Genomic DNA, 15,246 nt, shown 5'->3' on the forward strand with positions numbered 1-15,246 from the left:
AGATTATTTATTTTTCTCAGTTTTTAACCCTGTCCTCTTCTGAAGGTTTTGAGTCCTTTTCCGGTATAGTTTTATGGGTGCTGACCACCCTCCAGAGTCTCGTCCAAGTAGCTTATTCTTGATGTATGAGCTTTACAAGCAGTAGAAAGAGGAGACTTTTAACCTATTGCTCTGGATTTGACTCCAGGTGCATTACATAGAGTGTCTAACCCACTGTCCCCAGTGAGTAACTCTAGCATCCTCAAGTTGGAGCCACCAATCATACTTCTGAAAACTAATGGAACAGAGAACTAATACTAATGTATCCCTTGTTTAGTTAAAAAGTGAAGGAGACAGAAGTAAGCCCTGAACAGGTGCCCTCTACTTGCTCGGCTCCTTGATATTTGTTTACAGTCTTCACTTGGAGCTGTGCCACAGTCACTGTGTGGCTGATCAATTTAAAACCAAAATTCTTTCATTCAGGCTGAGAGCTTATAATTGAAAGAGTTTGCATTCTTATGTTTAACAACAAAGGCACTGAGAGATTGTCAAAAAACTTTTGTAATTTTTTTAAGTCAAACTAAAAATAAACGTAGTGATTCAGAACAACCTTCTCTCCCTTACTCTCAAACCCTCGGCATAATAATTCCACTTTTAAATTACAAAGCCCTGAGCTTTACTCTTCTTCATGCTCTAATGTTCTGGCCCAAAACAGTAATTTCTGGGCCCTTTGTACATAGTGAAAGCAGCTCACAATAGAAGGAGTCAATATACTGATGCAAACAATTGCAAATAACAAGCATCCGACTTATACAGATGGAGTATGTAACACCACGTATAACACTTTCTTTCAGTCTTCAGAACCCAGACTCAATGCTGTCCCACACTGCACAGAACAGTTCCTGAGTGCAGCTGACTTTAGTTATGTGACTCAGCTGCAAGCCTGATAATTTCCCAGAAATGCCAAGGAACCAATGGTCTAATGAGAAGGAGGAATTAAAAGGAAATTAGTATTAGTAAAAAAAGTGTTGGAGAAATTAACGAGACTGAAAGCCGATAAATCCCCAGGGCCCGATAACCTGCATCCCAGAGTACTAAAAGTAGCCATGGAAATAGTGGATGCATTGGTTGTCACCTTCCAAAATTCTCTAGATTATGGAACAGTTCCTGCAGATTGGAGGGTGGCAAATGTAACCCCACTATTTTAAAAGAGAGAAAACAAGGAACTACAGACCGGTTAGCCTAACATCAGTATTGGGAAAATGCTAGAATCTATTATAAAGGATGTGATAACAGGACACATAGAAAATATCAACGGAATTAGACAAAGTCAACATGGATTTATGAAAGGGAAATAGTGTTTGACAAACCTACTGGAGTTTTTTGAGGATGTAACTGGTAGAATATATAAAGTCCCACATAAGAGGTTAGTGCGCAAAATTAAAGCACATGGGATTGGTGGTAATATACTGGCATGAATTGAAAATTGGTTAACAGACAGGAAATCAGAGTAGGAATAAATGGGTCTTTTTCAGGGTGGCAGGCAGTGACTAGTGGGGTACCCAATGGATCAGTGCTTGGCCCCAGCTATTCACAATATATATCAATGATTTGGATGAGGGAATCAAATGTTTTGTGCCGTCAGCAAACTTGGAACTATTACTAGGTGGGATCGTGAGTTGTGAGGAGGATGCAAAGGAGCTTCAAGGCAATTTAGACAAGTTGAGTGAGTGGGCAAATACATGGCAGATGCAGTATAATGTGGATAAATGTGAAGTTATCCACTTCGGAAGGAAAAACAGAAAGGCAGAGTATTATTTAAATGGTGATAGATTGGGGAATGTTAGTGTACATAGGGACCTGGGTGCCCTTATATACACCAGTCACTGAAAGCAAACATGCAGGTGCAGCAAGCAGTTAGGAAGGCAAATGGTACGTTGGCCTTCACTGCAAGAGGATTTGAGTACATGAGCAAGGATGTCTTACTGCTGTTATACAGGGCCTGGGTCAGACTACACCTGGAGTATTGTGTGCAGTTTTGGTTTCCTTACCCAAGAAAGGATATACTTGCCGTAGAGGGAGTGCAGCGAAGGTTCACCAGACTGATCCTTGGAATGGCAGGACTGTCGTATGAGGAGAGATTGGGTCGACTAGGCCTGTATTCACTAGAGTTTAGAAGAATGAGGGGAGTGGGGGGGGGGGGGGGGGAAATCTCATTGAAACATAAAATTCTGAAAGGGCTAGACAGACTGGATATTCCCCCTGGCTGGGGGGGTCTAGAACGAGGGGTCACAGTCTCAGAATACGGGGTAGGTCATTTAGGACTGAGATGAGGAGAAATTTCTTCACTCAGAGGGTGGTGAACCTGTGGAATTCTCTACTACAGAAGGCAGTGGAGGCCAAGTCATTGAATATATAAGGAGCTAGACAGATTTCTAGACACAAAAGGCATCAAGGGGTATGGGGAGAGCGCAGGAATATGATATTGAGATAGAGGATCAGCCATGATCATACTGAATGGCGGAGCAGGCTCGAAGGGCCGAATGGCCTACTCCTGCTCCTATTTTCTATGTTTCTAAACTGCTCTCAGTCTCTGCACTGACAACCAGTGAGGCAACATTGGGCAGCAAGAATGTGATGTTCTGATGCTTCTGCCAAGGCACATAATCAGATTAATGTAGGGCTGCTTTGGGAGATTCAACATCGAGGCACAATGTCAAGAGTTAATTTTTATTTTACAGAAATGCAGGAGAAGGGCCAAGAACATAATGCAGGATATCTTCAAGACTTAAAAAAAAAGTAGGAGAGAAGATGAGGTAAATCAGGGCATAGCAGTTGTGTGATTCCAAATCATGTAGATTGTAGGGTATGGGAAGACTGAGGGAGACAAGGTGTTCCATTGTTTGGAAGTTCTAGAAACAAAATGAATTACATGATGCAATAAGTCTTGATTCAAACACAGGGGCATGTAAGGAGGAGCAGCAGCATGTAGGATAACAAATTTGGAGGTTAGGATGAAGAGAGGAATGTTCAGACGAGCACTGTCCATTGTGGTATTTATAAAAATACAGTGACACAAAAAATACTGCAAGGAAGACCAGAAGCTACAGGTGAGAAAAAAACAACCCATGAGACAACAAGTTTTTTTTTTAATGTGTCTTACCAAGGAGTGTGAAAGAAGTATTAGAAGAGCCTCCCTTGATATGTAGGCACTATTCAAGTCTTGGATAGACTTGGACTTTGCAAAGTTAGAAATTGTTGAAAGAATAGAAGTGTTTGGCATGAAATAGGAAACCAAGTTTCTTGGAGGCAGCTTTAGCAGTGGGGTGGAGTTGGGGATTTAGGAATTCCATTTCAGATCAGAAGAAATACTGGGACTTAGAAGGTCAATAGATGAAGACAACTAATGGTGGAGCTATCAAAGAGATGATAGCCGTTGGTTAGAATTAAAAATGGTATGAAGGAAACTGTTAATGAATTTGAAGAAAGAAGATTTCCATTGCCTCATTGAAGATCATGAAGGAGGTTAAAATTTAGCAATTCAAACATTAGGCTGCAAGAGGAATGAAGGATGTCTGCATGGAAGGAAAGTGTCCTGAAGAAAGTTTTCTGAACCTATATTGGAATAGTCAGCAAAATGGGGGAGTTCCCTACCTAAACCACTGTGGGAATAACATCACCACAAGGACTGCAGCAAATAAATAAGAACCACAACCTTCCCAGATAATTAGCAATGGCAATAAATCCAGCAATGGCTACATTCTGTGAACAGTTTTTTTTTAAAAAGTGTATGGGGTTGGATAATGAGTGGACAAGGTCATTGATGAGAAAGAAGAGTGGAGAGAGAACTTGGCATTATTATTAGAAATAATGTCTCAACATGAGCCATCTACATATACAGCAATTTGTGAGGAAACTAGTCAGTCATGAATATAATTTTGGCGGAAGACTAAAGGGTAAAAACCCACTTAAAATGTGTAACATGCCAAAGGTTTTGGAAATATCCATGGTGACGATAACTGAATCCAAAAGTTTTCAAAAGCATAGATCCAGACGTGCTCATTATAAGCAAGAACAGATGCGCTAAACATCATACTGGTGATTAAGGATTTGGCCAGAACTTGCAAGTGATGGATAATTTGACAGTTAACAGCAGCTTTCATAACTTCAGAAAAGTACCAATGCATGGGCAATAGAGTTGGAAGGATAAAGAGGACAGGATGAATATTTTCAAATTGCTAAGGAAAAGGAAAGGTAGCCTGTGATTATGAGAGGCTAAAAAGTGATGTCATACGTTCAGAGGCAAATATCTTACGGACCACAGGAGTACAAAAGCTGTGTCAGTCTCAGGGTTTAGGTGCAGTGTCAAGGTTAATGTAGCGGAGCTCACGAGTTCCAGGATTGAGGTAAACTATGTAGCGGAGCTCTGTGTGGTTCATGATTAAAGCGCACTATCGGGGTTAATGAAGGGTAGTCCTGTGAAGGTCAGGGTTGAAAGTCATCGGCAGGGGAGTTCCCTGACATAAAAATGAAGTCTTCACAGAAATTCAATCTAGGAGAATCCAGTCATCCTGTTCCCTAGCCCAAGTCATTTACCTTCCGAATAAGGGTCCTCCCAGGAACTGGAGAATAGCAAACGTTGTTTGTAGATAACCAAACATGACCGTATCCATCCCCAACCTCTTCGACAAATACTAGGGACAAAACATTAGTGTTAGAGTCTGGTATAATGCTGTACAGTGCTTTAAAGCCTATAACAAAGCAGACTGCAGCCCTGACTAAGTTTGCCCTCTCCACATTTGTGTAACATTGCTGCAGTGTCTTACTGGTTATTGATCAATTAAAGTGTAATCTATCCAATCGCCACTACCGAATCCAACACAAGCTTGGTCTGTGGACGGGTTTGCAAAATTAGGTCTACACCCAGGGAAAATATTAAACAGGTTTGTTATATTGTACAGCAGCTCTTCAAAAGCATCAACCAGTACCAATCAACCAGAATGGATAACAAACTGGCTACAAAACAGAAAAGAGTAGGGGTTAAAGGTAGCTACTCAGACTGGCAGAAGGTGGGAAGTGGTGTTCCACAGGCTGGGTCCGGTGCTGGGACATAAATGATTTGGGCTCGGGAATCAGAAGTACAATATCAAAATTTGTGGATGACACCAAGTTGGGGGATACAGTTAATACTGAGGAGGACTACAATAAAATACATGATATTAACAAACTTGCAGAATGGGTGTGTAAATGGCAAATTAATTTCAATATAAAAGTGTGAGGTGGTGTATTTTGGTAGGAGGAATAAGGAGGCACTACCCGAGCGAGAGGGTCTACAGGCAAAGGCTGAGTTTCTTGGACCTCTGAGGAGCAGTGCCTACGCAGGCTCAGGTTGAGTTGGCAGGTGGTTTCAGACATCTGCAGCCTCCTTCAAGAAGAGCTACTCCCTGCTGGATCTGGTGGCAACGCCTTGCCCATCACACAATGTAATCACAGCTCTGAATTTCTTTGCCTCAGGTTCCTTCCAGGGCTCCATAGGTGATATCTGCAGGGTCACTCGATCATCAGCACACAAGTGTATAAGGCAAGTGATGGATGGGTTGTTTGCCAGGGAGTCCCATTACGTGCACTTCTCCCGCAACGATAACAGCCAGAACGAACAGGCACTGGGTTTTTCCTCTATGGCTGACTTCCCATGGGTGCAGGGCACAATCGACTGCACACACATGGCAATCTGAGGACCACCACGTGAACCGCAGTATTCATTAAACAAAAGGCCTACCACTCAGTCAATATGCAACTGGTGTGCGACCACAACAAGAGATTTCTGCAGATGTGCGCCAGATTCCCTGGCAGCCGTCATGATGCCTTCATTTTGTACCAGTCAAACATGATAACTCTACCAGGCAAGTGACAGACTTGGGGACAAGGGATACTCCCTGCAAACGTGGGTCATGACACCTATGAGGAACCCCACCAACGAGGCACAACAATGATACAACCAGAACCACCAAGTGGGTCACTGAGCAAGGCCTAGGCATGTTAAAGACGCACTTCAGATGCCTCGATAGGTCTGGGGGAGCCATTCGGTACTTACCAGCAAGTGTTTCTCGGATAATCGTGGTATGCTGTGTCCGGAACAACATAGCGCTGCAGAGAAGTTTACAGATGGTCAAGGATGAAGGCGCTCCTCAATCATCCTCTGTTGGTGACACTTTTGAGGAGCGTGAGGAGGACGACGAGGGATTGTGGCAATAGTGCAAACATCGCTAGGCCAGTTGCGCACATTGCTGCCCGGGATGCCCTCATCTGAGGTTTTTATTATGATATTCAAAAATAAAGATCTTTGGCATTCTCATACCACCTGGCAAAATCATCACCACGACCACCAAAACCCTCCCCTCCCTTTTCACAAAACAGTCCTTCAGCTATGCATACATCCATTGCACAGCCACCCAATGGGTGTCCACGTATTGGCATTGATCATGAAGCAAATGAAAAGGTCCACTTGAAAGTCTGGAAGCAATAGTGTAGAAGACTTGGAAGTGGCAATAATGAATAAATTTTATGTGCCAACAAAAAAAAAATTACAACATAACATTTCTTCAAACACCCTATGCATACCCTAAGAGAACTACAATTGCTTAAACTTACACTTTCTACTATTTCTATGTGGTGCATCCCCTGTGGCTTCATCAGAGGTAGAGGCAACTGCTCAAATCCCTGCCCTAACTGCCAAGCTGCTTTTGGAGCCCATGAGGGCCCCACCAGAGACTGCTCCACCTGCACCTGTGCAGGGGCAGACTCTGCCATCAGCAGACTCTGCACTATTTGGGGGGGGGGGGGGGGGGGGGGAGGAGGAGGGAGGCAATAGGGGAGAAGTGGGAGTTCCCAATTCCATGTCCCTTTTCACCACCATCCCTCTCTTGGGCCAGGGCCACATCACTCCCACCACTCTGCTAGAGAGCAACTTGGCAAGGATCAGTGCCGCTTTGTAAGGCCACTGATAAAAAAGGTATCTATCATCCTGTTGAAGGAGGCAGACATATCTTCCATGGCCATTGTCATGGCCCGCATAGACTCATGTGAGCTATGCTCGAAGCTCAAATGGAGGTGACCACTCTCTTCAGTGCTGACAGTCTAGCACTTCACAAATGCTGGAGTTGGACTCATCCATCCTCTCAGCTATTGTGGAGATTGTATATGGCATGTTTTCCAGTACCTCGCAAAAGGTGCTACTTCACCCCAATCCTTCTCAATGATTGCTCCCGGGGTTCAGCATCTGTGTCCAGCTGAGTAGGGCTTGGGGAAGAGTGCACCCTCCAACGCGAACTCTCCACAGCTGCCCTTGCCACCAATGTCTGCTCGTGCTCACTTGTGATTCACCAGGTGACAACCCAACTATCTGTCCAACAGGACCCACCAAAGTGCAAGTATCTGCACTGGTGCATGGTTGTACGTCCTGTGACAGTGCTCCTTCAGAAGGAATGGTGTGTTCTGAGGAATTGACATCATCCATATTAGCAGAATCTTCTTGTAGGCCTGAAGGCCCTGGAAGACAAAGAAAGCAAAACGACAGTACAACAACAATCTTGCCAATCTCCATACGCAAATAAAGTCAGCATCTTTGTGAAATAGGTGTTATATTCTATCAACATCCATGTAAGCTTCTAGTCTCTCCTTCTCAGAGTGAGAGGACCACAGATGTGCCACTTATAAAGACCATAAGAGATAGGAGCAGGAGTAGACCATTCAGCCCCTCGAGCCATTTAATGAGATCATAGTTGATCTGATTTTTACCTCAACTCCACTTTCCCGCCCTTTCCCCATTTTGACTCCCTTGCTGATCAAAAATTTGTCTAACGCAGCCTTGAATGTATTCAATGACTCAGCCTCCACAGCTTTTTAGGGTAAAGAATTCCAAAGATTCATGACCCTCTGGGAGAAGAAATTCCTCCTCATTTCCATCTTGAACGGGCGACCCCTTATTCTGAGACTATGCCCCCTAGTTTCAGATTCCCCCATGCATGAGGGGTAACATCCTCTCAGCATCTACCCTGTCGAGTCCAGTCAGAATCTTGTATGTTTCAATAAGATCTCCTCTCATTCTTCTAAACTCCAATGAGTATAGACCCAACCTGTTCAATCATGCCCAGAATCAACCTAGTGAACCTTCTCTGAACTGCCTCCAATGCAAGCATGTCCTCCCTTAAATAAGGGCACCAGAACTGTGCACACTACTCCAGGTGTGGTCTCACCAGCACCCTGTACAGTTGTAGCGTGACTTTCCTGCTTTTATACTCCATCCCCCTAGAAATAAAGGCCAATATTCCATTTGCCTTCCAGATTACCTGCTGCACTTGTATGTTGACTTAGTGTTTCGTGTACGAGGACACCCAGGTCCCTCTGTATCGTAGCATTTTAATAGTATTTCTCCATTCAAATAATATTTTGCTTTTTTATTTTTCCTCCCAAAGTGGATGACTTCACATTTTCCCCACATTATATTCCATCTGCCAAAATTTTGCTTATTCGCTTAACCTGTCAATATTCCTTTTCAGACACTGTCCTCATCGCAGCTTGCGTATCTCCATTGACTCCTCCTCCACTTCAGTTAATTCCACAATCTGTGGAGACCCACCGCCAGTCCTCGCCCTGTCTCTTGCGTTCTTCTCCAAGGGGCAACAGGACATACCTGTGAGTGACTGAAGGTGCCGTGTTCACCTGATGGATGCAGTGCATGGGTTGAGGATGACTATCATACAGATGCATCAGAGGTTGCTGAGCTTTTCCAGCATTTTCTGTTTTTATTTCAGATTGCCAGCAACCACAGTATTTTGCATCAGGTTAACTGTTTCACAGATGCATCACATTGCATAAGGATTGGGAAGAGTGACAGTGTTGGGTTCACAAATAGGGAGGTGAGCAAGTACTTAGAAAGTGAAGGATGGTTGCTGGTGACACTTAAGTGGGCGTGAGGAATATTGTGATGGAGTACGCTTGCCAAGACAGAGTGATGGGGTGTACACAACAGGACGTGGGTAAATATACAAATGTACTCACTTTTCCAGACCTGCTCAGGTCATTGAATCGCTTCCTGCACTGCAGGGCAAGACCTCGGCACCTTGGTCCTGCTTATTACTTCTCGTGCTAGCTCCAGCCAAGCCTTTTTGGTGACAGAGCCAGGTTTCCTCCTGCCATCTCTTGGAAAAAAATAACTTCCCTCCTGGCTCTCATTGCACCAGTAGCACATCTAGGGAGGAATCACTAAATCTAGGTGCTGCCTTTGCTTTCTTCAGCTCCATTTCTTCTTCAAAATCCATTGTTGAACTGGCCCTTTAAATAATGCAGTTCTGATCGCGTCATCCGGGTGCCAGTACTCCCACTGCATAGCTTGGAGATGCAAAACCCGGAAGCAAAGAGATAATTGACTGGAATCAAGATGCAATCGCAGATTTAACCACACTCACTTTGATTCTGGGTCCCCCACGTGCAAATCCACCCACCGAGTTCCCGTCTCTATGTTAAAATCCAGGCCTAGGAATCAAACATGGGAGCTTTCTGGACTGTATGGCTCGGTATCACATAATTAGTGCCTTTACCCATTGAGCCACTGGGGGCATTTCAGAGCGAAGGTTACCATTACTTACCTTTCAGGCCTCCAGAGGCTAAAGTGCCACCTGCTTTGCGTTCACCCATACCTGACTGTCCCTGCCATTGGACCTCTCCTGTTGCCCCTTTCTCTCCTTGGGCATGGTGCACTAGGCCAGCTGCTCACAACCCTGCATCCACTACTGCCACAGCCACTGTTTTTGGATGTGGTATACTGAGCCTCAGGACGCTCAACTGCAGATTCTCCTGCCCCCGGTGTCTGTATCTTTGCCTGCCTCAGGCAGCTGTCGGTTCAAGATCCCTGTTCCAACAGCATCCCAGTCGCAAGGGGAATCTACATTTTCACCCGCTTCGAGCTGCCGTCCTGTCCCGGTTCCAGTCCCTTTCCCTATGGCCTCCTGATTTTTTTTCCCATCTTGATCAAGCAAGATGGGGAGGAAGCAAAGGGCAGGGATAGGTGAGTGAAGCAGGAGTAAAAGGGCAATTGGCAGCTTAGGGACTTGTGGGGAGGGGCACTAGGGGTGAGGAAGGGGTAGAGGGTGGTAAATAAAGTGAAGGGAGATTGGGGAGTGAGGGAGGGGAAAGGATCAAGGACTGGATCAGAGGGTGGGGTCAGGTAGGCCAGGGGCATGGATGGAGGAGCTGGGAGGGTGCAGGGAGAGATGATGGGTGAAGAATGGGGGAGTCAAGAGGAAGTGATGATACAGAGCATGAGGCGGGGTGTGAAGCAACAGGAATAGGAGGTGCGTAGGCAGAGCAGGTTGTGGGAATGGGAGCAAGTGTGTGTAGCAGATGTAAGGGATGTAGGTTAGGGGATGGCAGCAAGTTTCATGGAATGGGAAGGAGAGGGAGTAAAAGGTAGAGGGGTGCTGGGAAGTGGTAGGAGAGCAAATAGGGTGTGCAGCTGTGGCAGCAGGCACAAGGGGAGTGGAGTGCCACCCTCTTCACATTGCTTTTCACTACTGCCCAGTAATGCCACCACCCCAAAGACTGTCTATACCCCTGGCCAGATTCCTCGCCCAACCTGAAACTTACCTACAGTCCTCACCAGATCCTTCTCCCAGCCACCACCCATACTCCCCACCAACCAGCACCTCCCTTCAACAAGAGAGACAGACAGACCAACCAACTGAGAACAGGTCACAGGAAGATTTACACAAAAAAGAAAAAAAAAGTTAGAGAGTGAGAGTGAGAAACAAACAAAGACATTAGAGACAGATAAGGCACAGCAATTTACCAACAGGAACACTATAGTAGTTTATCTGCAACCCTTTGCCCTCACCTGCCCGAGCAGCGACTTTAACTCTCCCTTCCCTTCCAGACCCCAAGCCCCCATTGATTGCTGCAGCCCCCTCCACCAACCAGGACATCAAGTCCCTACAAGCTACTGTTACCCCTTCTCTGCCAGGACTCGGAGCTCCCACCAATCACTGCACCCTCACCACCTACCAGGACCCTCAACCCTCACTAGCCATTGCATCCCTTACATGCCACCAGGACAATGAGTTGCCATTGCCTGAGCCCACATTAGCCACTGACAATCTCCCACGAGCCTAAGCAAGACAAGCACCGTGGAACACTTTTCAACAATAAAGCACTATATAAATGCAAGTTGCTGTTGATATGTTTCTTTCTTCCCCTTCTCCATACCATTTTTTTCTTTGTCCTCCCCTTCTGTACACGACTCCCCTCCTCCACCTGTACGTGTCCCTCTATCCTCGCTTCTCATTTTCTCCCACTCTCCTGCGATACTTCTTGTCGTCTTTCAATTCTCTCACTTCTGATTCTGTCACGCTCCTCCTTCAATTCTCACTGTCTCTCACTCTTCTTCTCTCCCTTCACATCTTATTGTCTCTCTCTCTACAGGCAGGCAGGCTGGCCAAGATGCACTCCGGACCACTTTGTAGTCCAGCTTGCTGCACCAGACTCCGCTGCCTCATCCACCTAGAGTCCATTGCAGTCCAGCCCATTCAGAATTGTTCCCTCCCAGGTCCTTCCTCACCTATGGTTTTCTCCTCAGTTGATGCTATGTTTGGCTCTCCTGTTATAATTTGCCAAATGTAGAAAGGACTCAGGCAGGAACAATTCCAGAGAAGATTGGAGTGTGCTGGGCTGTGAAGGACCCCAGGTGGTTTGGGTGAAGAGAACTAGTGGAGTCAGGCCAGGCTATTCATTGGATCAGGCCACCGAAATTTCAGCAAAGTCTACAATGAAGAGCTTGCTGTGATTGACATGGCTGTAACTTTGTGAGGAATCAAACATTTACATAAGAAGTGGGCAACAAAGTCCAACCCAATAATTAAAACTCCAGCCAAGTAGAACAAAGAACAGGCATTTAGACAGTGCCTTTCACATACTCAGGATATTTTGTGTCCACTTGAACTGGCAGGCAGGGCTTTGGTTTAACGTCTCATCCGAAAAGTGACTCCTCCTTTAATACAGCACTCCACTGAAGTGTCAGCCTTGGTTATATGACCAAATCCTAGAGTGGAGCTTCAACCCACAACCTGCTGACTGAGGAGGAGAGATTACTGCCACTGAGCCAACTTAACTCTTTAAACTCCAACCTGAGCCTCAGGCTAATGTCACAGGAATATGCCCCCCCAGGAAAATTATTTTCAGGGATTTACAGCATTGAATAGGCAACTCTGAATACTAATAAGCATTTTATTCTATTGTTTTCTTTGGGTTTCTTATAACTGATGTTTACATAGTAAATCCACTTGCTGGAAAATTCAAGATGGCAGATCGAACCAACTTCACAAAACTTTTTGAACAATTAGGTTGGCCTTTTTCTGCTTCTTGCCATTTAGGGATTGGTAGCTTTGAAATAAATTAAGCAATTTAATTACTTGGGTTTTCTGCTGCTTAGCCATTCCCCATTGTTAGTTACCTGTACCACTGATTATTGAACTCAATAGATTACAAACTAGAAAACACTGGAACTTTTTAAAAAAGTTCCAATTTACTGATCAGACATTTCAAGTCAAACACATGCAGCTGTCAATTATATGAACACCTCCAGTCAGTAGGAATAGCCAGGGAACTTTATGTATTTAATGATAGATACACATTTAAAATCAGTATTGATATTTTAAAATATTTTTTGAGGAGCAAGATAAGAACACTTCCACAACATCTATACCAACTATATAAAAGTCTAATAGTTTCAGTATCAACAGTTCAATGTCACTGTTAATAAAAACTATTACGTAGTTTTTAACACTACTCTACCACCGCTGGTTAGGGTAGTGAGCTTGCTGTTTCTGGTGTTAATGGGAGCCTTTTCCATCAAAGGTTCTAGTTATAGTTTTTGTTGACCACAGTCTTTTCTTGTGTTGTAGTCTGTTGCTGTGGCTGTGTTTTTTTTAAAAAAAAAATCTATGGGCTGGCTGGGTACAGATTGTGTAACCAAACTCAGTTCTCTCCACAATGGTTCTATTTATTGCAGCTTTCTCTTAAGAGACCTTCCCATCTTTAGAATTTGCTTTGTAGATCTGATATCTACTTCTTGTTGCACTTGTGAAGGCATCCATTTCCCTGTTTATGTTAGCTGAATTAAGCTCTTTGCTGCCTTTATTGTGGTATCAGACCTGTTTGGCTTCTTTTACATTCCTTACCAGCCTCAGGTCAGTTTTTAAAATCTGTTGAGCTGCCTAGAATCTCATCAGGTGTATAGTACCAGTCAAGAAGAGTGAGACAAAGGATCTATGCCAGGCTTGTATGCGCTTTCTAGCAGTGACTGCAATGTTAACAATGCTCTCTATCTTGCCAGTTGACTGTCAACACCTTAAAGAAAAAGGTGCCATGACCAAACTCATATTATTGTTCAAACTATTGGAATTCTTGTTCAAACTATTGGAATTCTTGAGTTAAATGGTGGTCAATTATCTGATATAAGCTTTCATCCTAGCCATGACTTTTTTCTCTCTTTAAAAATCAAAAAAAATTGGAGTTATAGTCATATATAACGAGACAGTTTCTTCCATTTGCTTCAAACAAATCACACTCGTTTCTCCCAAGGCATTTCTGGTATTTGGTGGCTGATCAATTGCTCATTTTGCTGCTTGGCTTAAATCCGCTGGCATTCATCATATCTTGATATGAGTATCTCTACATCTTTGATTGTCAGAGACCAGTAAATCATTTCTTTAGCTCTTCAAAAACAACCTTAGATTCCAATGTCATTTGACTGAAGACTATGCTTCATCTGTAGTAGCACAATTACCTGATCTCCCTTGAACATCAGTCTATCCTGCTTGTGAAGATTGTCTCTAATATTGAAATAGACAGCAATCTGGGAGCTAGCTCTCTCGTGTCTCTTCGTTTATTGTATCACGCTCAACAATTTCAGATCTTCAGCTACTCCAGTAATTAGCTTAATCTTAGACTCAATCCTCGCACAGCAGCAAGTTAATGGTTTATCTTTCCGTTTCTGAGCATATCAATTTTTAGGACTTCCACACTGCCAACCTTTCTGGTCATATTAAAAAAAAAAGGTAGATACACTCTGTTCAGCATGTCACTAACAAACATCTGCTTGCCTCTCTGTAGAGAAAAATTTGTATTTTTGAAGTCACACTCTCTGGAGCTTTTTGAGCATACTAATTAGGCTTCAAAATGGGTTTCTAATCATTTTCCACAGTAATTTTCTTTCCAAAAACATACATTCAAATACAGAAACAATGGCTAACTGTTCATTTTCAGTTTCAACATAGCCTCTCTGTTTCAGTTCGAGACGTTGGGCTCAATTTTCAAAGTAAAAAACAGGCGGATTGGGATATTAAAAATTGCCACCATTTCAGTCCCGCCCATTTCTGGTTTTCACCAGGGCGGGACTAGGGCCAGGTGACCAACCCGTTCCCCAGAGGCGAGTCGGGCATTAAAACCTTCCGAGGAGGCTTCAGGCCTCCATTTTTCTCCAATTCCCCAATCCTCCCCCTCTGATCCGACCCTGGTCACGATCCTCCACCAACCCACCCTCAACGATCAGGACTCCCGATATTTCCCCGCCCCCCTGCAGGCTTAATTCTTCATCTATCATGACATGCTAACAACCATTCATTGCATCCATATTGAACTAGTGAAAGCTAAATTAATTTATCATCTGGGCTTTGAAGTTTGTCTGATAACACTTCAATGAAGCACCTGGGGACATTTTTACAACATTAAAGGCACTATATAAATGCAAGTTGTTATTGCTGATTACATTCAAGAGCTTTATCAAGTAGCTTTGGATTGATACAAGTACACCTTATCATTCCCTTTCATTACCACCACCGGAGAGACCCAGTCAGTCAGGACACTGACCAGCGCAAGAACTTTCCAGACAAGTTCTTTCAAGTTAGATACAGTTTCTTGCCTGGCAACTGTGTACTTGGGACCTTGTGATTAATTTAACGTTCACAGTGTCTTCTAACGTCCCCTCGCCTTTGAAGACAGTCTAATTGTTCCAATGTCTGAACTTGAGACACTTGGTTAAGAAATGGTTAAGTACATGTATTACACTTCGAACCCCAAGCAGGACAGGCTTCTTTCTCCCTGAAATGATTTCTCCACCCCACAGAATTTACAGTCTATTTCAGTTTTCCAAAATTTCTTAAAAAGATTTCATTTGTATTTTCAACACAAAATTGCTACATCTTAGCAAGAACAGAC

The 15,246-nt window shown here is 44.0% G+C and overlaps 1 protein-coding gene across 4 annotated transcripts in view; it reads right to left on the reverse strand.

The window, feature by feature from the left end:
* Positions 1-15,246, reverse strand: part of slc22a18 (solute carrier family 22 member 18) — a 93,694-nt gene that overhangs the window by 73,607 nt on the left and 4,841 nt on the right. For 3 of the 4 annotated variants that reach the window (XM_067993750.1, XM_067993747.1, XM_067993749.1), the window contains exon 2: positions 4,576-4,673. In XM_067993750.1, coding sequence (XP_067849851.1) covers positions 4,576-4,673 — 98 coding nt within the window. Of the gene's footprint in view, positions 1-4,575; positions 4,674-7,198; positions 7,356-15,246 lie in introns of those variants that run through there. The other variant, XM_067993748.1, reaches the window with a different exon arrangement.

Source organism: Heptranchias perlo, chromosome 12 (genome assembly GCF_035084215.1).
Source record: "Heptranchias perlo isolate sHepPer1 chromosome 12, sHepPer1.hap1, whole genome shotgun sequence".
Classification (NCBI taxonomy): domain Eukaryota; kingdom Metazoa; phylum Chordata; class Chondrichthyes; order Hexanchiformes; family Hexanchidae; genus Heptranchias; species Heptranchias perlo.